Here is a 25,530-nt window from a genome sequence, read left to right on the forward strand (position 1 = left end):
TAGTAAAATCATCACGTGTAAAGATTTCTTGCTTATATATTTCAGTATCTCAACCGATTCAATCCACATATCTTATAAACCTCGGAGAATTTAGTTGAATCCTTTTTAAAACGACTAATTTCATTCCTAGTTTCTTAAAACAAATTTTTTATGCTAATCCATGGTCGGTCAAGTCATCCATATGTTGCTTGATTTATTTAATTTGTGCATTATGCTTCATGAGTAGTTAATCACTCTTCACAAGCTAATTAGCTGTTTTAACTTTATCCTTATACAATTGTTACTACTAGTTTGCCAAGTGGATGAGAATAATTTGGCTTGAATTTAGGAAAACATACTTTTTGAATGTCCCTTTATAGAGCAAGCTATTATATTGTGGACTTTATTTCAATATTTTTTTAAAGGTGAGGTATAATAACCAATAGCAAATATACTAGTAGTATATATTATGCTTAAGTTAGATACAAAAGTGAACTCTTCATAAAATTAGGTGAGTGAATCTATTTAATTGAGATCAGATTATCTCGAAACTAAAACACATATATATTTAATTCAATTTGTATCTATTTTCGGAATGAAATTTAAGAAAGTAAAAAATATTTTTGAATCTAGTAGTCTTAAATTAAATATAAGTATAATGTATTAAAATATTTTTTAATTTTGTGATTTTTAACATGCAAGTCATACGGAAAGTTAAAATGACATGGTCGCCAAAAAGGGAAATAGATATTTTTCTTGAAATAGACCTAAAAAAAAGAAAATAAATAAACAAATTAAAATTGATGGAGTAATACAATAAAATCTCTCTTAGTTAATAATATTATAGGTTCCTTTTTTAAAAAAAAAACAATGTTGAAATAAATATCATAAACAAGGTGAAATTATCTTATACAATCTCCATTTCAATTTTGTTGATTTAGTTTTGACTTTGGCAATGGAGCTTAACTGCTTAAGAAAGTAAAAAAACAAAAAAAATAAAATTGAATCTTATGATTTAAACTAAAAATATGTAAAATGTATCAAAATGTTCTTTAATTTTCTTATCTTAAACGTGTCATATGAAAAGTTAGAATTAAAGAGTTGTCAAAAAAAAGAAAGAAATATTCTTTTTCAAACTAACTAAAAAGAAAAGGCATAATACATAAACATGACCCTTAACTTGACTTCAGCGGAAAACTATGCCCTCCAACTTTAAGTGTGCACAAGTAAACACTTAAACTTGTATAAAATTGAACAAGTAGACACACGTGTTCTACATGACATAATACATGTGGGACGTCACGTAGGACACAAAATTGCCATGTAGGACGAATGCGTATATTTGTTCAATTTTATACAAGTTTAAGTGTCTACTTGTGCACACCCAAAGCTAAGGGTCATAGTTGTCAGCTGACGTCAAGTTAAGAATTATGTTTATGTATTATGCCAAAAGAAAACAAATTGAAAATCTTATTGCAAATTATTTAATAGTACTATATATATAAATTATACATGTACCCTTCGGGGTGGCCCAGTGGTTTGAGCTTGGGACTTTCATGTTGGAGGTCTCAAGTTCGAAACCCCTTGCCAACGAAAGCAAAAGGGTTGTCTTCTGGGCCGAGCTCGTCGCACCAGTCTTGCCTAGTGTGGGTTACCTCTTCTATGTGATTTGCGAACTATTGCATAGGAGCGGGAATTTTACCCTGTGCGCACCCAAAAAATAGCGACTACGAGTTTCCCTTGTCATAAAAAAAATAAAATTATACATGTCGAGGTCAAACATCAAATAATGAAAGAAAAAAAGAAGAAGAAAAAGAAACATTAAATCATGAATTCTTAAAGCAAAGTGAAAGGGAAAACTCAAGTTTGACATCCACATCTAGTCAGAGACAGCTTGACTACAATAAGAAGAAAAGTCACTTTTCCTTTGGTTCGAGGTTTTACTACGGTAGAAAATAATAAAGAGCATATAATAACCATAAAAATCATATTTGTATGTTATAACTATAATTTGCATAATTGTGCTTCATAGCAAATTTTATGTTTGCTATGAAGCTTTTGATTTGTAAAATTCGCTAGATACATCCAATTTTATACAAATTAATCAGTTTTGTATAAATTCATTTATACATTGTAATTTGTATAATAAGATCTGTATTTGTGTAATTATAAGTGTATAGGATGAAAATATATGTATTCGTATTTGTATATAAACTTTTCTCTCGCTTTATACAAACACAAACGCATTTTATACATTTGTATACTGAATGGGTAATTGTTTACCAAAAATGACTAATTGTATACCGAACCAGATGACAAAAAAATGGGATGTTTGATGCGAATTACAAATAAAATAAACTATGGCTATATCATTTAATTTGAATTAATAATTTGCTATTTTATATAATTTTCCCAATAAAAAATTAGTAACGGATAAATATTTGTAGCTGAATATTAAAAAAATCATATTAATTTCATTTTTAGCTATGATTATACAAAAATACAACTAGTTGATGTTCTTTATTATTTTGAAAGGAAAAATTCTTATGTTTGAATATATAGGGGTGTTGAAACGTATAAGTTGCATAGGAGTAACATCAAATCTACATGTAAACTTGCACTAAACATTTGCATGCTAGTTTACTGCAAAATGTATACTATAACACCAAGTAACTTACATAAACAAATGTTGACTATTCCTTTCGTCTACTATATTGAAAATAAATGTTCATATTTACTTGTCCGATTTAAATAAAATCAAGAGATAATTTATTATTTAGTTCCAAATTAACACTTATTATTAACTACAAATTATTTCTCCAAAATATTGAATTTATGATATTCAAAGGATAATATAATAAAATTATCATTTTATTTATTGCTGTACTGAACAAGTAACGATGAATGTATACGATCAAGAATAGAAATCCCTTGAGTTTTGATTCACGTGAAGTTCTAACTTCCATCACACACATTCCTTAAAACTCACAAAAGTGTCTACAAAACAACTATACATATAGTACTATATCTTATTAAAATAAAAAAGTGTGCATTGATCAACGAATAATATTATTTTCTTGAATTTCCAACGACTTTCATCAATCCTATACGTGCCATCTCTAAGCCATGTTTTAAGTCTATATATAGCTTTGTCTAGGCATAATAACATAATAACCTATATTATATTCAAGATCATTCAATATTATTGCAAGGAGAAGACGAAGAAGAAGAAGAAGATCAAACGTTTTATAAAAATGGAGAAATACTCGGGGATTCTTCTTCTTCTTCTTCCGATATTGATGAGTTTTGTTGCAGTGAGCTTGAATGCAGGTTATGCAAATGCCGCGGTGTTTTTGCCACCGGAGGATAAACCATTGGTGAGACATTACTATAAGAAGCTAAATACATGTGCCAATGTGGAACCATTTGTTCAACATCAAGTGAAGCTCTATTGGGACAAGGATAAGACTATTACTGCTAAACTCCTCAAGTTACTCTATGCTGATTGCATGGTTAATGTATGTCTCTTTGTCTCTCTTTTATTTCCTGCACAATTTTTAATATTAATGAACGGATATTGTTATTTTTGTATTATTCCATTGTTATATTAAAGCGCATGCAATTGAGTTTGAGAAAGTTGGGCAGAGTGTGACTGTTTTCTTAGCTTGAATCTGTGACTCATAGATCACACAAAGATAATTTTATCATTGCTGCAGGACGTACTCCCCTCCATATTATTCCAGTGCTATTTTAGTTTCAATTACTGGACTATCACTATAACAAAAACAACTTTTAGCGGCAATAAATAAACACATTAATAAAGAGTGCTAAAGTCTTTTACCAACATTAATTAAGTACCATTAGGTCCAATGTCGCTAAAGGTTTTAGGGACATATACAAATAGTGCTAATTGTCACTAAAAATACATATTTAGCGATAATTGAGCTATTGCCGTTAATTAATTCCCACTAAAGATCATTTTTGATGTAGTGTATAATGATGAATCTAAGATTTTTAGAATATGAGTGCATCACCAAAAAAAAGGAAAAATGCATTAACTACAATTAATCCCCCTGGTACTCTAAGCAATTAACTCACTACTCAACCAAGTGCACCGTTTAGCCATCAATTTAAGAGTAGCATGAATGCGAACAATTAATATAAACCAATATTAGAAAATAGAGACATAAAATATCTAATTTTACGGAAAGACCACAGATTCCCGTGTCTCATTTTTAACCTATAATTATTCCAGCCCTCCCTATAATTATAGTTAGGGGTCATCTTATTGCTAGTTAAGGGAGTCGTTCATATACTAAAACTAGCACAACTAATATCATGTTTGATAACTTTTTAGCTACTTTGCATAAAATTTACCACACCAAAAATATGAATAATGTTTTTAATTGCTCAAAATAACGTTACGTGTACGATTATTTTGACACAAATAAGGGAAATAGTGCTAGTATTCTCCATTTCCCCATACTTGTTTACAGTGCAAAAGTGAACCTATAAATATACAAATTGAATAATGTCTACTGTATATTGCTAATTCAGTTTTTAAGACTATAGTTTTAAGATTAATAAAAACTCAATACAAAGGTTGAATTACAAATTTTTTTCTTAGGTAAATTTTAAATCCTCTAATATGTGATTATAACACTAATAGAAGGGGGTGGGGTGGAGTCTCATCTCTAGGAATTTGAAGATGAAGAAATACGATGAAAACAAATGATAATATTTCTTTGAATTTCTAGGCTGAGATCCAAACTAGATCAAATTCTTTGTGGTGTCCATGAATATGAGTAAATAATATTACTCCCTCAATTACTATATGGGATGATTACGACGCTACAGACTTCGGCCAACTAGTTCACAAAATATGTATAAAATGTATATAAGTAGTATATACTTTATACTATATATATACAACACATACACTGATATAGTATAGTATATTATATATATTTCGATCATATTGATAAACTAGTATTAAGCCAAATCATATAAATCCTTCGTATAATATCTCTATGGAGGCCTTAGGAAAGAATCTTGGGTAGCTTCGTAAATTGAGATATAGCTTTAACCATAAGCAACTAAGTTTAATACACACTAAAATAGAGGACATATTAGACAATGATCTAGAGATCTAAGCCTATAAAAATGGTGTGTCTCCTCTTTAAAGAAAAAAATGTAAATATACTACTAAGAGCTGGTTTGGATTGGTATTTGACTATATTTATAAATCAGAAGTCATGAGTTAGAATATTTAACTTGTAATTTTTAGCTTGTATTTATCATTTTAGCTTAATGTAATGTGCTTAATACTTCAAAAGTCTTTTAAAAGTATTAAAAATAAGTCAATCTAGACAGGGTCTAAGTTTGTTACACACGCTTGAGAAGATAATCCTAGAAATAAATTCCATAATAATGAATATTTTTTTAAAAAAAATTCTATAGCATCAATCTTCTATAGCAGGTTTAACTACACGGTACAAATTTTGTGAATACAATTTACACTAAATCCTCAAAAATAAAGACTTATGTTTATGAATATGAGTTAATTATATGTGATTATAAACAAATGAGGTTTCTGCGAATTCTGAGGTTACGTTGGATCTAAACTACATCAATTGTGATGTCCAAGAATATAAGTAAATTATATTAATCCCTTTTGTTTTAATTTATCTGAAGAAGTTCAAAGTACGAGAGTTAAAATATATATATATGAATATTACATTAAAAAGTACCCTCTAGTTTATATTAAGTGAATTCAGGTTGGGGTATGACACACCTTTTAAGAAAAATATGTAAGGATATAAATCAAATACTACTTTCTATTATTATCCTTTTGATTATTTCTAAATTATTCTCCTATGCTATGCCGGTGCACAAAGCAAGCACACAAGGACTGCGTAAATCTTGTAAAGTAGTTAATAACTTTATTAAAAGAAAGGATTAATTTGAAAAAGAAAAAAAAAGAGTCTTAATAATCTTATGAACTTTGAAAAAGTTCACTTATTTTGAACAAAAAATTCTTAATAATTCCCTTACTATGGACTAGAGGAAGTACTACAAACTATCTAATAATTAATTCAAAATATTTTATATTTTTTTGATAAAATTATAATAATAAAAATATTATTGGACTCCCCAAACAATAACACCTTATCTTAAAATGGAACATAGGGTATGCCACACCTTTTAAGAAAAATATGTAAGGATATAAATCAAATACTACTTTCTATTATTATCCTTTTGATTATTTTTAAATTATTCTCCTATGCTATGCCGGTGCACAAAGCAAGCACACAAGGACTGCGTAAATCTTGTAAAGTAGTTAATAACTTTATTAAAAGAAAGGATTAATTTGAAGGGAAAAAAAAAGAGTCTTAATAAGCTTATGAACTTTGAAAAAGTTCACTTATTTTGAACAAAAAATTCTTAATAATTCCCTTACTATGGACTAGAGGAAGTACTACAAACTAACTAATAATTAATTCAAAATATTTTATATTTTTTTGATAAAATTATAATAATAAAAAATATTATTGGACTCCCCAAACAATAACACCTTATCTTAAAATGGAACATAGGGTATGCCACACCTTTTAAGAAAAATATGTAAGGATATAAATCAAATACTACTTTCTATTATTATTCTTTTGATTATTTCTAAATTATTCTCCTATGCTATGCCGGTGCACAAAGCAAGCACACAAGGACTGCGTAAATCTTGTAAAGTAGTTAATAACTTTATTAAAAGAAAGGATTAATTTGAACAAAAAAAAGAGTCTTAACAATCTTATGAACTTTGAAAAAGTTCACTTATTTTGAACAAAAAATTCTTAATAATTCCCTTACTATGGACTAGAGGAAGTACTACAAACTAACTAATAATTAATTCAAAATATTTTATATTTTTTTGATAAAATTATAATAATAAAAAATATTATTGGACTCCCCAAACAATAACACCTTATCTTAAAATGGAACATAGGGAATGCATCTCTATTCAGCCCTAAGAAAAGTATCTTGGGCAGCGTCTTAAAGACAGATAGCTTTAATTAAGCAACTAATTAATTAAAATAGAGGAAATATTAGATAATGATCTAGATCTAAGCCTCTAAATTTGGTTTGTGATCTCTCTTTAAAGAAACAAATTATATACTCCGTGTTTCCTGAGGAAAATATTTTTGAGAAAATGTTTTTCATATTTAATTGGTCATATATTTTTTCTAGATTAACAAGTTCCTTAAAAATGAGGAAAATGACTTTCTTAATCAAAATAGCAAAAACAAGTTACATAAGTGACATTGCAAGTTTATTATCTCTTCCCCACGCACCAAATCCTCCCACCCCCTTCCCCTTGAACATCCCAATCTTCGCCACCCCCGAGGGTTACAATTAATTGTAAGATTTCTTCACATTGAATTTGAGTAGAGTGTGTGTTTATATAGAAATCCTAACTATCATAATATTGTCAGATCTCTCGATAACGATATCATTTTTTTGATTTATTGTAAGATAACATATAGCATGAAAGATGGATTCCACGAAAAACATGCATGATTCATGTTATAGTGAAAATTTATTATAAAATATGATCGTTATAAAGAAGTTTGACGGTAATTGAAAGTAACTTGAAAATTGACGCAATAAATCACATCAGGTTTGAAATTCATTACACTGTCAGTAAATATGAGTTATATATTCTAAATCATCATGTAGAGTATACAATGATAATGAATTTCTTATAATATAACTATTCGTTGAATGACCGTCTTAGATATCAACTCAATCACTAACTAATTAATTCGTGCATGTGTACTTATTTCTTTACTATTGTTGTCCAGGGTTGCGATGCATCAGTTCTGCTAACGGGTCCAAACACAGAGAGAAATTCATCGAAAAACGCAAGGCTAGATGGATACTTATTGATCGATAAAATAAAAAAAGTGCTTGAAATTCGATGTCCTAGAGCCGTTTCTTGTGCTGATATTCTCAATCTTGCTGTTAGGGATGCCGTCCATTATGTAACTAATTTATCTCTCTCTCTATTGCGCTTTATCTATTTAATTTATCGCGATATATATTAACTAATTTTGAAAAAAAAAACCATGTAAAACAGGCAGGTGCACCATCTTATCCAGTGTTCTTGGGAAGAAGGGATGGAGTAGAATCAAAAGCTGAATGGATTGATTATCCTTCACCTTCAATGTCTTGGGAGGAAGGACTTGCTTACTTTGAATCCAAAAATCTTGATGTTCAAGACTTTGTCACACTTTTAGGTACACAAATATGTGACTTATATAATTTTCTGTCATTTTAAAGGCTTATTATATGATTATTCAACTAATAGTTGTTTTCTTAAGAAGTATCTAGAATCAAGAAAAAATATGATGGTCTGAGAAATCAACCCTTAGATTAATTTTCTTTCTTGGTTGTCTTTTTATAGACTTGAATAGAGAATTTACAATACCGCGGATGCCACCTACTTAGAATTGAGGAGTAGTTGTTTTGAGTTTCCCACATCACCTAAGCGATGGGGGACTTGGTCTCTTTATATGTACTGGGAAATCCTCAACTCTTGAACTAGCTTTTTGGAAAGTTAAATTCCATATTCATATCTTTACATGATGTTAGAGCTGAATCTATATATCTTAATTCCATGTTTCACTAATGTTGGGCGTCCATTATATTGTCCACGCTCTTAATTCCACGTTTCACTAATGTTGGGCTTCCATAAATTGTCCATGCTAGTTGACAAGTCTAGACGTGCGAGAGTGTGTTGAGCCTCCTACTCAGAGATGAGGCACTTGGTCTCTTCATATGTCTTGGACAATCCTCACCTTTTGAACTAGCTTTTGGGGTCGAGCAAGTCAAACCCAAGATCCACTTTTATATAGTTGTTGTTGTCGTTACCTCAACGTCCTTTTTCATCTTCTTTAACGACATTTAAAAAAAAATAATTACACACTTACTCTCCCCAGACCCTAGATTATACTGGATATGTTGTTATTGTTCTAAACGCCAGCCATTTGGTTTCTATTTCAGGGGCACATACAATGGGACAAGCACATTGCAGCTCCTTCTATGACCGGCTTTACGATTTCAAAGGTACCGGAAAACCAGACCCCAGCATGAAGAGATCTGTGTTAGTAAAGCTAAGGAACCAATGTCCTAAAAACAGCAAAAATGATTCACCTGTTTATTTTACTGAAGAATATGGTTCTAACTATACATTCAGTAACAAATTCTACACTAAGGCTCTTGCTCATGAATCACTTCTTAGAGTTGATCAACAATTATCTTATGGAGGTGATACAGGTGAACTAGTCAATGAATACGCAAAGAGTTTGGAGCAATTTCGAAGGGGATTTGCATTATCGATTAGTAGAATGGGAGGTCTTAAAGTGTTGACAGGTAAAAATGGTGAAATTCGTCAAGATTGTAAGTTTACAAATAAGAACAATCCTAATATCAATTAGGTTTGGAGGGTGGATTCTCAAATGTCATACATAATAATAAGTCATTGAATTTTCATGAAGGACAATGTATTTTGTAATAATTGAAGACATTATAAGTTGATTAATAAAGATGTGTGGAAAATCTCAATTTTCTAGTTGAATTGTGTATTTCCATCTTGGCATCCTCTTTCTTACTCGAGACGGTCTATTGGAAGCAACCTCTCTGCTTGTATAAGGTAGGAGTAAGATATGTATATATGTCATCCTCCACAGACTTCACTTGTGGAAGTACTCGAGATGTGTGTAAACTGGTTTAGAAGCTCCCAGTGGCACCTTTGAAGTCAACTTTCAAATCACACTTCCTCTGTTTTGATATGATGAACTCTATGGCAAGAAAGATTTATTTTTTTCAATTCTACTAAATCTTTGACCTTGAAATCTTTTGCAATGTCTTCTTTAATTATTGTCATCATTAGTTTATCAGTAAGTTAATTTTAGGTTGAACCTAGGCATCGTGGAATAGATTCGTGTTTAGGATAGGGATATACATAATACATACTCCCCTTAGTCATATAGGTGTTGTGGTAGTTTGAATAGGCAAGTGGAGACTCAGGCGGAGCCCACGATCAATATCAACCTCGTGATTAGTAAACCAAATTCTCAAGCCGTAGAAGCTACTACTAATGCTTGCATTAGAATAGACTATATTCAACACACCTATTGAGGTGCAGCCCTTCCTCAAACTCTGCATGAACGCGAGATGCTTTGTGCATCGAATTTGTGCCTATTGTAACCTAAAATGCATGTGAGTTGAACTTTACATGAACTTTTTGATTAATGATCATCTAAGGAATGCTTAAATTCATGAAGAACTTAGTTTATACAACCCATTTACATACAAAGAGAAAACTAGTTGTAGATATGATCTCTACATTGACTTTATGCCCAATGCTACTAGTTTTTGGAAATGTCCATAACACAACATATGTTTGAGATTAATTTCTATCTACTTGAAGTGGAAAATATATGCAAAATCCAAAATTGTTTTTTTAATCCTAATTCAAGAAGGTAATCAAGTGGATTGTTCTGATAATTACAATCTATTTGAGAATTCACCTACATTTAGGAAAACAAATTAAAGTTAGCTTGGGACATTCCAGCTTTGACCTTTCAAAGATAGCAGCATTAGGTGTAGTTGGTAATTATATCTGCACATATAAATGACAAAATAATAATAATAACAAAGTGTAAGAATTATAGCTATAGTGATATTAATTACTTTTATTACTTGACTTCAGATAGCATCTATAGTGTGCACAAGTAGACACGTATGTCCTATATAACGTCCTTTGTGTATTATGCCACATAATACACATGAGTTACTTGTTCAATTTTTGACATATGTGCCAAACTTTACCATTAGAACCAAACTAATGTAAAAACAAACAAGCTGCTTCTTCTGTATTTAGAACAAAACTCTATAATTCTTACCTTGATAATTAACTGATCAAAAAAAATAATTGAACTGTTATCTTTTCATGGCTTCTTGAACTGGAGGTGGGGTAATAGTGAAAACAGCAACAGCATGGCTTTGCCGCTCAATATTTTCTGCCCATCCTGAACATATGTACATAAAAGATTAGCATAATACACGTAAAATACCATGTAGGATGTTGCTTAGGACATGAATTGCCTTATAAAACGTCAAGTATGATATGTGTCTACTTGTTCAACTCTATACAAGTTCAAATGTTTAGTTTTGCATACTAAAGTTGGAGGACATAAATATCATATGAGGTCGAATTAAAAAACAATGTTCATGATTTAATTATAAAATCTGCGGGATCATGAACCCTAATAGGATAAAATATTGACATGATACATAAATATATCCGACATTTATTCCCTTCAACTTTGAATGTGCACAAGTAAACACTTAAATTTGTATAAAATTGAACAAATAGACACATTCGTCCTACGTGACATCCTAATGATAATTTTGTGTCTTGGCATCATACATGTATTATACCACATTACCACTTAGGACATATGTAACAAAAATATATCAGCTGAAATCAAGTTAAAAAGTTGTTTTTACAGAATGCTTTGTGCACCGAGACTTACCAAGTGCAGGGTCAAATCCTTGACGATGAAGCTCACGATATTCTTGACATAAGGCACAATAACAACATAATGTATGAATAAGGCAATCAAGACATTCATTCCCTTCCAACTTAAATTTTCTTCTCAATTTAACTCTGTAGTAAAAAGTATAAAGTGGTGTAGTACAACATAAACAACAGAGTAACATGTTTATTATCACTCCTTCCATGCATGCTGTCCAAAATACAAAAAAAAAGAAAATTAATTAGCAATAATTAAACATAAACCTAAGTTTAATTTAAACTTATATGACATAATACATGTGCCCTTTAACTTAACTTCAGTTCTCCAACTTTGAGTGTGCACAACTAGACACTTAAAACTTGTATGAAGTGGAATAAGTAGACACATATGTCCTACATGACATAATACACATAGAATGTCACGTAAGACATGAATTACCACATAGGATGTCACGTATCTACTTGTTCAACTTTATACAAATTTAAGTGTCTTCTTCTGCATATCCAAAATTGAAGAGTCTAGATGTCAGTTGAAGATAAGTTAAAGGACAAGTTTATGTATTATGCCAACTTATATCACATATATAACTATTTATGGATCTTACACGTTCGTCCTTCACTCACTATTTCTGCAATTTGCCCGGATGTTATGCATGGACAAACACATGTTGTAAGACCTAGATACATGCATAAAATGAGGTCATTAATTAACAACAATAATAACAATTACGTCTCAGTTCATAAAAATAAAAAATAAAAAGTTTTGCATGTGTGAGTTTGTTCACGTTATCCATCTCAAAACAATAGAAAAGATCGAAGACAAAGATGGATGAAATATATAACTATACAACAATTTATATGTATATAAAAATATTAAATTCTGAACCCTCAAATTTAAAAAAATAATGAAGTCATTAAACCCATCAAAAGATGTTGGAATAACGATATTCGATTGACAATTAACATAAAACTATATATATCCGAACATAAAAAGTGATTAATAAAGAAGAATACATACAATTTTTGGGGTCTCTACCACATGCAAACATGTTGGTTGACCAAGTTGTCTCTTCCATATGTTTGGTTATTCCAATAGGGGCTCTTTGAATATATACAGAAGACCCATCAGGAGATCCATATGGTTGATGTTGTTGTTGTGGTGGTGGTGGCGGCGATGGCGGAGGCATACCATATCCATAAGGTAATAAATGAGGGTATGAATATGGTTGCGACGATGCATTATCTAATGGTTTATTAGTAACGAATTGGTTATACCCATTCGAGTTCATGATAGGATACATCTTGTTTTGCAGAAAGAGATGATGATGAAGACAAAACAGGCATGGAAGAGAAGGAAGAAGAAAAAGAGAGGAAAAAAAAAGAAGTAAAGGGCTTTAGTTCTTGATGCACTTTTCCCAAGAATTTGTTTAATCAATTTTCTTGGTTAGGTAGGGCCATATTGGCACCTAGTTTTTTTTTTTTTTAGAAAAAAAATGGATATATTGACTCCACTTTTAGGGAAGGAAGACTAATGAATGGTTATAAAGTATGCAAAATTTAAAAAAAATTGTGCCCCCCACACTTGTCATTTGCCTATTTTATAACTCAAATATTTTTTACTCAAAGCGTGTACAAATCTAATTCAATAAATATTAAAAATCAATTAAAAGACAATTATTAGGGAAAAAAACTCTCTCTATTACTACATATGCTAATTCACTTATTTCATTACCACCACTTCCAACACTACGTACAAACCTATTAATTCCCTCGAGATAAATTGCTTATTTACACGGAAAATCAAGAATAATATGAGAAGAAGAGGAAATAGAACAATGATCATCAATAAGGACCTTCAATATTCAATGAGATGAAGGTTTTCCTATGGATGGATGGAGATCCAGGATTTTGAGGAGAATTACTCCAAAATAGTGTTGTTTGAAAGAAGAAGTGAACATAGATTTGTTGAGCAATAGGTACATATGAGAAGGAGTGTTTTGTCATTCGCCCTCAACTATATCCACAAGAGGAGAAAGAAGTAGATGAGGTGAAAGGCTGTGCAAAAATTGAGTGGAGAGAATGTGAGTAAATAGAAACGGAAAAAGGCCTATAATACCCTTGAGCTAATGAAATTGGTTTAAAAATATCCTTCGTTGACCTATTGACTTCATATATCCTTGGTGTCAATCTTTACAGCCCTATAATACCCTAATTACAAATTAGACCTCCGGAAAAAAAACGTGCGTAGAACTGAACATTGAAGAAATCTCAAGAGAAATAAAAGTTTCGATGATCTAATCAAATAATAGTACTATGGTTCGAGAGAAAGTAACTATATCTACTAGGACAATATAGTGGAAGTGTATTAAATCAAGAACAGACAGTAAACGTCTTTATTAATTATGAACGCTTTATTATGTCCCCACTTATGGAAGGCCAAGCAGATACTCTCATTTCCAACTATAATTAAAGTTTTCATTAGTGAAAATGAGGGGCAGGGAACTAATGAGAAGCAAGACATAGAACATTGAAGACAGTTGGGTTTTATAAAATTATCATCTAATCAAAGAAATTAGTAGTTATAAAAAAAAAGGATCATGATATATCCCATTTAATTTCCAAAATTTGTGTACATAGCATATTATAGATTCTTCAATGTGAAGAATTCAACAATTGAAATGCATGTAACTTCTGGCTTTGTTAAATATCTAATGATCTAATGATAAAAATCAATAATTTTCTTCAACCACTTTTGACTGGTTTGCAACAATCTTCTATTCATCTAAACATCCCAGGATTAGCCATTGGTGGCATAAATTGAACAACATTTTGGCTTGCTATTCTTCTTTGTTTCTTCTTAATGGCTTTCCATCCTGAAAATAATAAGAGGTTATAATTTGGTTGGATATTCTATGAAAAATAGTTCCAAATATAAGAAAAAACAATTCTAAAATAGATAATGCAACAACTATAGTCCAGTACTGGATGAAATAATATCACATCGAGTTATGCATGAATTTATGTATTATTTTACATAAATTAGAATGTAAAACAAGAATATGTGTATTAGCAATACGAGATAAAAGTATTTAAAGATAAATTCTTGAAGTATGTAATCACAACATAAGAATAACACATATGTATCAACTTGTGACACTCTTTCATTTTTATTCTATTTTGAAAATCGATGACGACATATTTCTATGGTAAAAATAGTTTTACATTTAAACTTTCATACCTTTTAACGAGATATAAGATTTATTTTAGACCATAAGTTTCAAAAAATGAAACTTTGTGATCAGTCAAACATGATCACATAAATTTATGGAGAAAATATTTTTGTTCATTACATGACAATATATCTCGTCAATATCATTCACTACTTAAAACAATTCTTGTATTGTAATTTTTGTATAACTAGTACTTCATGTGAATCAAACCACACTATTTTTTTAATATTGATCATATATGAGAATGATAAAAGAGTAACAACATATTTAGCATGATTCCATAAGCAGAGTTTGAGGAGAATATGATATGCATAAACCTTATTTCTATCATTACGGAGTAGGTAAAGAATTTTTTTTGTTAGGCGCACAAATCAAATGATCAATGATATCGAACCAGAATTATAAGAAAATATGACAATCAAATAGCAAGATACGAAGCATAGATAAGAATGATGAAAAGAGAATTACCTAGAGCTACATCAAAGCCAAGTTTGTTAAGCTGACGATAATTCTGACAAAGGACCAATCTCATGCAAATAAGAGTAATTGCAAACTCACTGAATAAATTTCCCATCAAATTATATTTTTTTCTGAATTGCACACGATGATACCATGCAAAAACCAATGATGCTTGACAACAAAATGCTTCCAAAAGTCCAAACATTAATGCAGCTTCCCACCAAGCTATACATTAACAGAAAATATCAAAAATTAGATAAAATATATATATTTCCTCTCCGTTCCAATCTATATGACATATAGTTCAGATTTCAAGAGTCAAACAAAAAACTCTTTGAGACAGAGGAAGTAATATTATATGTGAGGTTGCATGTTTGAATGCGTGATCAAAATAAAGAAGTTTGACTCTCGAAATTCGAACTATGTCATATAAATTGTGACAGATGAGTAGTATAATTATATGTGTTTTGCTATATAAAATATCTTGATTAGAAAATTACTCATTTGTCCTTGAGATAAAATCTCATCCACTTGCCCAAAAGTAACACAGGGACATAAACATGTAATAAAACCTACAAAATATTGTAAAAACATGATTAGCTCTAAAAAAATTTAAAAAATGAGAGAAAAATCAAGGAAATAATTAAAGGAACCTACAATTCTTGATGTCTGAAAAACAATCAAAAAGGCCTGTGGACCAAGGCTGACTATAATTTTGTCCATTTGAGTTATTATTAATATTATTATTAGTATTTCCAAGGAGCATTGGATGATGAAATGAATGAAACTGGTCATGAGGAAAGGGCATAGGAAGATGTGGAGGAAATGGTGGTGGCACCCCCATTGGTGGGTAATATGGCATCATAGGGGGTTGGTGACATGGAGGTGGTTGGTGTTGTGGTGGAATTAATGGCCACGGAATTCGTGTCGATAATGATGACAATTGTGCTGGTGGAGGGGGTCCATAAAGGGGATTTTTTGGTGGTGATGATATCAAATTAGACATAATTGGTGTTGTTGTTGCTGGTATAGCTGAATGAGATTCATTCATTGAATTTTGTGATGATGATGAGGATGAGGAGAGATTTCTATGCATTGAATTTTGTGATTGAAATCGTGGTGGTGATAATTGCGATGAAAAATCTCCTTGTGCAGAATTTTGTGGTGACAATTGATGACTAGGGGATGTTGGAATGTCCTCATTATTACCAGCTGTTGTTTGCATTTTTTTGAATGAATTGTTTCTTGAAATGTAAATTCAATCAACAAATGTTGAAAGAAAAATATGTTTTTGTTTTGTGTATATAAGATATAAAATAATTACAGAAAGTATGAGAATGAAAAAGAAAGAGATGAGGTAATTTCATGAAAGGGGAGAGTTGTAACCTAATAGTTGCAACTCTACCCTCTACCTTTTTGATAAAAGGTTTCAATTTTTATCTAATATGATTCACTTTTCTTTCTTTTGATCATCAACCACAATTTGTGGCTCATTTTCTCTCATAAAAAATTAAACAAAATGCAAAGATGTAGTTTGGAGGATATATGAATTATGAGGAGCCAACTCCCCTCTGGATTGATGACACGTGTCAATTAATATAGTTATTTTAAAAATTAATAAATAATCAATTACCAATTTTTATGAGTACGATATTCAAATTTTAAATCATTGTATTATTTGTAAGACCATATATATTGTGTATGTTTGGAATCAACAGTGACAATACATTGTTGTGTTGAATTTCCTAAAGATTCATGTCAATCCTTTAGTGTAGTTTGATGTGTTGAATCTCCTGCCATTTACATGGCCAACAAGAATCAGACAAGGCCAAGTTGTGCGAGGATAAAAGTGAAGGTGGATCCTTTAAGGGATTTCCCAAAGCGCATCAAAATTGGGATGATGAAGCAAAATGAAGAAGTGGTAGAAAACTGGATTAGAATAAAATATGATTATGTTTCAAAATATTGTAAGCAGGGGCGGCTCTTGCTTAGAAAAACTAAGGCACATGCCTTAGGCCCCCAATTTTGGGAGGCCTCAAATTTTTACCAAGAATAAATTATGTGTTTTTATTTTTATAAAAATAATAATTATTTATAATAAAAAGTATATATATATATATATATATTATTTTATTCTCCTTAACTCCACTCAAATAGAAGAAATCAAGAAAACGTTGTTTTGTCTTATTACATTTCTGTCATTCACATTGTTTATTTATTTTAAAACTCCTTTTTCACTCTTTTTCTTCAAATCTTTGATAAATTAAAGTAATACTCTATCATAAATCTAAATCATTAGTCGAACAGTGTTGAACAAAGTGAATCACAATTTTGTTTTACTTAAATTTTCAATCAAAGTTAGGTATATCAAGTTGTCAACGTCTTGAATCAGATTTTATGGTTCTAACTCTTATTTTGCTTAAGGTTTGTCAACTTATTCCTTAGAGAATTATGTTTCATAATTCATATAATGATTACTTTAGTAAAAGGATATTTTTCAGCATTGAATTGATAAAATCTTACCTAAAATTAATTAATTTTTTTTAAAAAAGTACTCAAATAATCATCTATTAAAAAGTTGAAGTAATAATGTGCATCTAAACAATTAGAAAAGTAATTTTTAAATAAATATGTATGAAATTTTTTAGGCCTCAAAGAAAATTTCGCTTTAGGCCCCCCAGTTACGTTGAGCCGGCCCTGATTGTAAGGCATATGTAAAGATGTTGCAAAGGAGATTAAAGAAAATCATGATTCAACCTATTGCATGTTGAGAAAGTTCTTTGTCCAAGAAAACCATTTAGGAGTAGAATTTGAAGTTGAAACTTTAAAATATACAATCAGTTTTTAAAGTTATGCTTGGACATGTATTTTACTTGAAAACTTTGAACTTATATAAGTGAAAGTGAAACTTCTCCCAAAAGTTGGTCGAGTTTGAAAATTTTTCTATATGGATATTTGAAGACAAATTTCTTTTATGTGATGCATATTTCTGTAAGCTAAGTGGTCACACCCAAATATGGTTCTTTAACTAGGTAATTGACTTAGTGAATCAGTAGTGACGCTTTGCGTTCGTGGGATCAGCGTCTCTACCTTAGAGATCTTATAAATCCTCAATTATAAGCTCTCAAGTTTGAACATGATCTGCATTTGTAGGATCATCTCCACCTTAGAGATCTTATAGATCCACAATTATAAGCTCTCGAGTTGGAACATAATCTCCTAAGTGTCTTTTGGCATTTCAAAAACTACTTGCTTTTTGAAGATGAGAACGCTTCACACTAAAACTTTAGGAACATTGGGTTATATTGCACCAGACACCTAATGTCATGTCCTGATGAGAACGCTTCACACTAATTTTCACTTAGACACTCCAACTAGACTGTTCATTTTAGACAACTAATGTCATGTCCCGATGTGTCATTTTGACACTTTTTGGTGGCATGACATAGTGAGTTGATACACTCCTTACCAGGGTGTGGAGAGCTTATTTAACCTATTTTTATTTTATTTGTTTCTTCTTCTTCCCCATTTAGCCACCATTTTCTAAAATTGAAACTCCTTCCATGGAAAATTAGATCTAATGGTGCTACAACACCAAGAGATTTCAAGTTTAAACAACTTTTCTTATTTTGTTGTCATTCTTCCTCCTCGAAATGTTTTGAAAAAAATTGATTTTTTTTTAAAGTTCTAGGAAATTCTTTTAATATGGAACTCTTTCTTTAGATTTGAAGAATTGAATTTTATTTGAAGTTATAAGTAAGACGAATTACTTTTTGCAAAGAGATTGTGCTTTTATAAAAAAAAATTCCAAACCGTTAAATTACTATGAAAGTATTTTGGAGAAAGACAATATGGATTGGGGAGAGGTTGGGGTTCGGGGGGTGGGGGTGGTGGAGAAGATGATTTGAGTGTGGGAAGGGTAGGGGGTTGTGGACTGTGGAGAAGACATTCTGGTGGGGGAAGGGTTGAGGATCGGGGTGGGGGTGGTGGAGAAGACAACATAGGATGGGTTGTGTAAGTGGTTAATTTTTTAAAAAGTTATCTGGATAAAAATTGACATGTGTCATCAAGTCATTGGTCTTTTTTTTCTACTCAAAATTCATTATTTAAAAATTATTTTCAATATATATGCCACGCCTTTATTTAAATCGTCATTTGACATGTCATCGTTGAGTGTGTTACACACACCTTACACATTTGGCCGATTATAAAAAAAAGTGTCAAAATGACACATTGAAACATGACATGAGGTGTCTAAAGTGAACAAAGCCTAGTTGAGTTGTCTAAGTGAAAGTTAGTGCCAACTTTAGGGGGCCACCGATGGATTAGACCTATTAATAATGTTTGTATTAATTATACATCTATAGATGCATTAATCTTATGCACTGTTTGATTTTAGTATATTAAAAATAGCATGCATCGCAAAAAAATATTTATTTATTAAAATACCCTTCACAATTATGATGAAAAAATGTAAAAATCGTTTTGAGGAGCAATGGGATCATTAATCATGTTAATGCATGCATAATGCCTTAAATTCTCTTGTATTAATGATACCATGGATTTTCATGTATTAGTAATATACACACCACAACATAGGTTGAAAAGATGTACCAAACGAGTTACTATTAATACACAGATAATTCATGCATTATTTTTTTCTAATATACTCTACCAGACCACTCGTAAGGTGTGTATTACTAATAATACAAAGGATTGAACACATGTATTAAATTAATTAATGACATAACTATCTCTCTAATCTCTCTCAAAACATTTTTTACTTCTCAAAACTAAAAAGTGTGAAGGGTATTTTTATAAACAAATATTTTCTTATAGAACAAGGCCAGTTATTTCTATTGCATCAAACTATATACAAATGTTGATAGCACAGGGATTAGTAACACATGAATTAGTAATAAATGGATTAGCAATGCATAAATTATTATTTTTATCAAGTGTTTGATTCATTGCTTCCTACCTAATCTTGTGTTTGATTTAAAACTCTACAAAAAAATTATTTCCTACTATTCCCTTGAATTACTGTGAGATTTTCTATTTCTTGTAATTAGGTCAAGATAGATAACTGTCGGACAATATTTTTTAAAAAAAAAAATCTATTTCATTTAATTTGTCAAGTTAAATACTAATATATATAGCTAAGAAGTATAATTAATTTTATTATAATGACTATTTACGTAATTTCTCTATTCTTAAAGAATTCTCAAAAGTCTTAGTTTAACCCTATCAAATTGGGTTACGAATTGGGCCAAATCAGCCCAATGGACCTAGCTATTGAGAAAATACAAGAACAATATGGACCCGCCCAACACCCACTTTATAGTTAAAACCGAAAAGAGAAAATATTATTTAGTTACGAATCTTTTTAGCATACTCAATGAATTTTTTAAACCAAAGAATTGTTCCTTCTGTTTCTATTTACTTGATCATTTTTTATTTGGCACATTCATTAAGAAAATAATAATTGACATAGCGAATTTATTATTTTAATACTATTAATTAATAGAATTTCAAAATTAAATTATTAAAGAGGTTCTATCTTTTTTAAAAACGTTAACTCTATAAATAAATTTTAGGTATAAAAAGTAAAAAATATTATATTTTTTTGATTTGTCAAAAATGACAAATAAAAAGGAATAACTAAAAAGTCAAAAGTGGACAAATAAAAGGAGACTGAGCGAGTAATTTTCAGTAGCACACTAGAATCTTTTTGGAATGTGGAGTGCACACATCCCCAAATCTCTCTTAGGTGTCACCTAATACAAAATATGAATTCAAAATATTAATTTGTTTCCTCTTAAAAGAAAAACATAACACAATCTTCAGAAGATTTGCTGATTATTTGGAGGCAGCTAATTGATTATTTTTCCTCATTAAAATAGAATATGTCTCATCAAAATGATATTATTGTACACTATGGTCACCATGTCTCATTTGTTTTCTAATCGTGAGTTGTAATTTTTTGTGATACTTAAATAAAATTGAATGATTTAAAAATGTTGATGCCATTCGAATCTTTTAACAATTAGTAGTAAATATTTTAGTGAAATTTCAATCTACTAAATTTTTTATACATAGTTCAGAAAAATTGATCTAGTTCATTGCCTTTTATAAAAAAAAAAGAAGTTTACGCCAATTTTAAATTTATTGACTCATGGATAGATTGTCCCCAGTTTTAACCGATCATGTTCGCCGATTTTGTGAAACTGACCTAGTTTAAATTGACAATGTTCAGTCCGTCGGTTTAACATTGATTTTTCTTAAAAATTAATCTAGTTCAATATCGATTTTGACATTCGATTATGATTCAATTTTTAATAATGGTAATGGTTTTGATGGTAAAATTAATTGATGTTAGTAGTTAACAATGTGGTTGGTGATCGTTGTAGAATGTGTGGTGGTTGACGATGTATTTGTAGTAGTTGATGGTGGTGCTAATTGTGATGGTGAAGGTGGTAGTGACGGCAACAACAACTATGCTAGTTGTGATTGTGAAGTTGGTTGGTTGCAAAATTTGATCGCAATAATGGCAGTGATTGATAATGATGGTGAAGTTGGTGGTGCGACAGTGTTGGAGCTGGAAGCGAAGCGATATAGGACAATGATGATGGTAGTTGTAATGACAGATGTAGTTGGTAGTTGACAACAGTAATGATAAATGATAGTGATGATAGTTATTATGACAGAGACGGTTAGTAGCGATGGCTAGTGATTATGAACAAAATAATGATAAATAATATTATACACACAAACTTATTTTTTTAATCATTAAAATCAATTCAAATCAATTAAATACTTAAATCTTAATAAAAATAAATCTATTTAACGATCTAAAGTCTGAGCCATTCGAAATAAAACAGATGTTGCAGCTTTGGTTAGATGGAAATAGATATATATATATATATATATATATATATATATATATATATATATATATATAGTGTCGTCATCAAAAGGGATTTGGAATCTTATGCCTCACCTGCATCACATGTGATCAAAAGATTCTCAACTATCCAATAGGGATTTCATTGTTTGTTGGATCTATTAGATGCTAAATATAAAATATGAATGAAAAATATAATATTCTTCAACCCAAAATATTATTTCCAAATCTTGTTTGCTTAATGAATGTGTCGAAAGAAATAGATAAAATGAAAAAAAAAAATTGTATCCCTCATATTTGAGATATGTTTTAAAGAAATAAATAAGATAAAAGAATTTTAGTAACTTAACTAATTGACTATCTGAACTCCACTTGATTGGTGAGGATGTGATTCCTCAATCCTCATATTGTAATCACCTCCCCAGTCCCATTTCCCTTCTCCACCCCAATTAAAAAGAAAAAATTAATTTGTAATGATTTGATATCAAGACTAAGAATTTAATAACAACTCAATATTTGTTACTTAACATATACAAGATGTACATTATCCACCTCCTTTACCAAAGAATGCAAGTAATGGCTCATATAATATTAAAAAGTGAGAAGATTCTCCCAAGTCCCAATTATGTGTTAGATATCATTACCAACCTAACTTATATATTTAAAATTATCTCAATGAGGAATCTAAAATATTCAAAAAGTTGTCCAAATTGAAAAAGGAATTCTATAATGAGAATTTTAGAATTATAGTAGAAAAAGGTAGTACTAGTAATTATGCGTATTCTAAAAGGGAATAGTAAATATCCTTCATTAGATTTTTCATTACTATTTATAGATGGAGATAATTATTTGAATCATCCTTAAGAAATATCATACTTAAAATGATACTCCCTCCGTCCCATTTTATATGTCACCTTTTTACTTTGCACTTGCATTAAGAAATGATGTAGCTTTACCCTTCTACCCTTATTTAATGTTTTCTTAAGTCAACTTTATTAATAAATGACAAGATTAATTAACTATTCTATCAAGGGTATAATAGGCAAAATATGATAATTTATGCATAAATTTTATAAAATGACAAGTATTGTGGTCTAGTTATTTATAGAAAGAGATAGACATATAAAATGGAACGGAGGGAATATTTATTTAATTACCATATGAAAAATTAGCGACTAAACATACTAAATTGGGTGTGTTGGGGCCTTGGGGGGATCCCAAATAATTGATCTTTTTTGTTGTTGTTGTTGATGTCACGCCCCGAGCCTACACCCTGGGCGGGACCGGCACCTGGAGACCATTGCTGGCCCCAGGCGAACCCTTGGCCTGACTTTCTTAACTCAGCGGAAACCTAACTCAACAGAATAACTCAACGTCATACAAAGACATGAACAACTTAACTAATAAAATATGGCCCAAAGGGCAACTCGAGCCTCAAAATAGAATATTTACATATATATATATATATATATATATATATACATATACATGGATGAGAGACTCAAAAATAACTGACTGACTGACTGTCTGACTGTCTATTGAAGCCTCTAATATACTGAGATGGATGTGGGGACAGACCCCGCAACATCCTAATAGAACAAAGCTAAGTACACAAAATAATTGAGTCCTCCGGAACGCAAGGAGGCTCACCACAGACTCTAGAGTGCTCAGCTGGATCAACGACGTGCAGGATGCTGATCCGGGGTACCTGTATCTGCATCATAAGACGATGCAGGACAACTGGCATCAGTACATGGAATGTACGAATATGTGAGCTGGAAAAGCGGAACCACAACTTAAGCTTGAAAGGAGAACAAGAGATCACTTACCTTGACTCTGAACGACTCATATACATAACTGGACTCAAAGTAAAGCAATAAGACACGAGCCACACATATAAAGCTTGTAAAAGAATGTAAACAACTTAGATCGTTAAGGATAAAATGACAACAAACTCCACTTTTCTTTTATAAATATAATACAGCTTTTGTGGGAGGTTCTTTAACCGACAATCACCACTACGAGCCTTAGTGATGATACAACGTTTTACCTCACGTTGCCAAAGGACCATCCTATACCTTGCCATCGATATAGGACCTTACTTTTGCTTAGTGGATCCACTAGCCTAATCTTACGTGATCATCTAAAAAGAATGATACGACAAGTCCCATGTTGGCGCATGGTTCTTATGGGGAGTTGAGTTAATATGAACTCGTGCCCCCAATTCGGTGCTCAATACTACTCCCAAAAATACTTTGGCTCATGCTTTTAAAATAACTTCTTTCTTTGATTGAGATAATTACTCAAAACTTTAGCCCAAAGGCTCCTTTGGGGAAAGAAAACATGATTCCCTTCTTATTCAAATATAATAGCATTTACAACCTCCTTTGGGAATACTTAGTTCCCTAATAGCTTTCTCTTTTTTTTTTTTTTTTTAAAAGAGAACTCAACTTTAAACTCATGACTTAGCTTGAAACTAAGACTCTTACTCGACTTGAAACTTCACTTGACTTGGAACTATCTTTCCTTGAATCGGAATTATGAATTCAAGGTGTTCGATCACATGTTATGGAAGGATTCTTGAACGCTTAGACGCACTTTGGAACGTCGAAAACAACTATAAAACATAGGTGAATTACTTTGGAACATGCATGAGAAAGTGAGAAAAGAAGAGGGGAAACTTGGCTGAGACTTCAGATTTCTGGTGACACAGATAGGACTTACGGACGCCATCGACGGACCGTAGATGGACTTACGGTCCGTACTGCAGGTCCGTAGATTGCGTCAGAGATTTTCCCCAGAATTCATTTAAGAAAAAGGCTAAGTGTTGACCTACGGTCCTGACTTACGGTCCGTAGGTCAGGCCACGGACCGTAGGTCGTGACCGTAGATCGATGCCCCAAAAACCAACTTCTGTTCCGATTGACGGTTGACCAGTACGGACCGTCGATCGATCTACGGTCCGTAGGTCAGTCCCGTAGATGGGGATCGACAGCCCAGAAATTTCTGCAAATCGATGGTGGATCAACCTTTAAAAGGGTCATAGCTCTTAGAATCATAATCCCCTCAACATACAATAGGTTTCAACTTAATGCACAACCCAATCAAGCCTCACAACGAACAATAACTTCAACAACCTCAACAACAATATCAACAACAACTAACAACTTCGACACTTCAATAACAATTCCCAATCTTTTCTCAAAGCATAGAATAAACTTGGTGTGTGTGAGGGAAAGGATCAACCCACACGAAAAACTCACATACCTTGATAGGGATCACCCCCGACGAAAATCCACAATAGTCTTGACAAATCTCCTCTCTCTTCTCTTCTTCTTCTTCTCCTTCTTCTCTTCTTCAAT

The 25,530-nt window shown here is 31.2% G+C and overlaps 3 protein-coding genes across 3 annotated transcripts; 1 reads left to right on the forward strand and 2 right to left on the reverse strand.

The window, feature by feature from the left end:
• Positions 1 to 3,167: 3,167 nt before the first annotated feature.
• Positions 3,168 to 9,610, forward strand: LOC125835368 (probable peroxidase 61). The gene is made up of 4 exons (XM_049514493.1): positions 3,168 to 3,497; positions 7,836 to 8,015; positions 8,111 to 8,270; positions 9,037 to 9,610. The coding sequence occupies exons 1-4, from the start codon at positions 3,234 to 3,236 to the stop codon at positions 9,468 to 9,470; spliced, it is 1,038 nt and encodes a 345-aa protein (XP_049370450.1). The 5' UTR covers positions 3,168 to 3,233; the 3' UTR covers positions 9,471 to 9,610.
• Positions 9,611 to 10,940: 1,330 nt separating this feature from the next.
• On the reverse strand, positions 10,941 to 13,034 carry LOC125835367 (protein PLANT CADMIUM RESISTANCE 7-like). The gene is made up of 4 exons (XM_049514492.1): positions 12,594 to 13,034; positions 12,181 to 12,252; positions 11,574 to 11,786; positions 10,941 to 11,066 (listed from the first exon to the last, which is right to left on the reverse strand). Exons 1-4 carry the CDS (start codon positions 12,874 to 12,876, stop codon positions 10,978 to 10,980), a joined length of 657 nt encoding a protein of 218 aa, XP_049370449.1. The 5' UTR covers positions 12,877 to 13,034; the 3' UTR covers positions 10,941 to 10,977.
• A 1,125-nt stretch (positions 13,035 to 14,159) lies between these two features.
• Positions 14,160 to 16,684, reverse strand: LOC125835365 (cell number regulator 1-like). The gene is made up of 4 exons (XM_049514491.1): positions 15,922 to 16,684; positions 15,765 to 15,836; positions 15,274 to 15,489; positions 14,160 to 14,448 (listed from the first exon to the last, which is right to left on the reverse strand). Exons 1-4 carry the CDS (start codon positions 16,487 to 16,489, stop codon positions 14,354 to 14,356), a joined length of 951 nt encoding a protein of 316 aa, XP_049370448.1. The 5' UTR covers positions 16,490 to 16,684; the 3' UTR covers positions 14,160 to 14,353.
• Between the last annotated feature and the right edge of the window lie 8,846 nt (positions 16,685 to 25,530).

This window comes from Solanum verrucosum, unplaced genomic scaffold, assembly GCF_900185275.1.
Source record: "Solanum verrucosum unplaced genomic scaffold, falcon-dt-bn FXZP01000127.1, whole genome shotgun sequence".
NCBI lineage: Eukaryota > Viridiplantae > Streptophyta > Magnoliopsida > Solanales > Solanaceae > Solanum > Solanum verrucosum.

Bases quoted from the DNA above. Each gene is read 5' to 3' on its own strand.
- LOC125835368 (XM_049514493.1), top strand. From the start codon at position 3,234: ATGGAGAAATACTCGGGGATTCTTCTTCTTCTTCTTCCGATATTGATG. The intron at 3,498-7,835 runs GTATGTCTCTTT...ATTGTTGTCCAG, and splicing joins ATGCTGATTGCATGGTTAAT to GGTTGCGATGCATCAGTTCT. The intron at 8,271-9,036 runs GTACACAAATAT...TTTCTATTTCAG, and splicing joins AGACTTTGTCACACTTTTAG to GGGCACATACAATGGGACAA.
- LOC125835367 (XM_049514492.1), bottom strand. From the start codon at position 12,876: ATGTATCCTATCATGAACTCGAATGGGTATAACCAATTCGTTACTAAT. The intron at 11,787-12,180 runs GTAAGATCCATA...TATTTTGGACAG, and splicing joins AGTGAGTGAAGGACGAACGT to CATGCATGGAAGGAGTGATA. The intron at 11,067-11,573 runs GTAAGTCTCGGT...ACATATGTTCAG, and splicing joins AGGATTTGACCCTGCACTTG to GATGGGCAGAAAATATTGAG.
- LOC125835365 (XM_049514491.1), bottom strand. From the start codon at position 16,489: ATGCAAACAACAGCTGGTAATAATGAGGACATTCCAACATCCCCTAGT. The intron at 15,837-15,921 runs GTAGGTTCCTTT...AATATTTTGTAG, and splicing joins TTTTTCAGACATCAAGAATT to GTTTTATTACATGTTTATGT. The intron at 15,490-15,764 runs GTAATTTTCTAA...GTTAATGTATAG, and splicing joins TTTATCTCAAGGACAAATGA to CTTGGTGGGAAGCTGCATTA.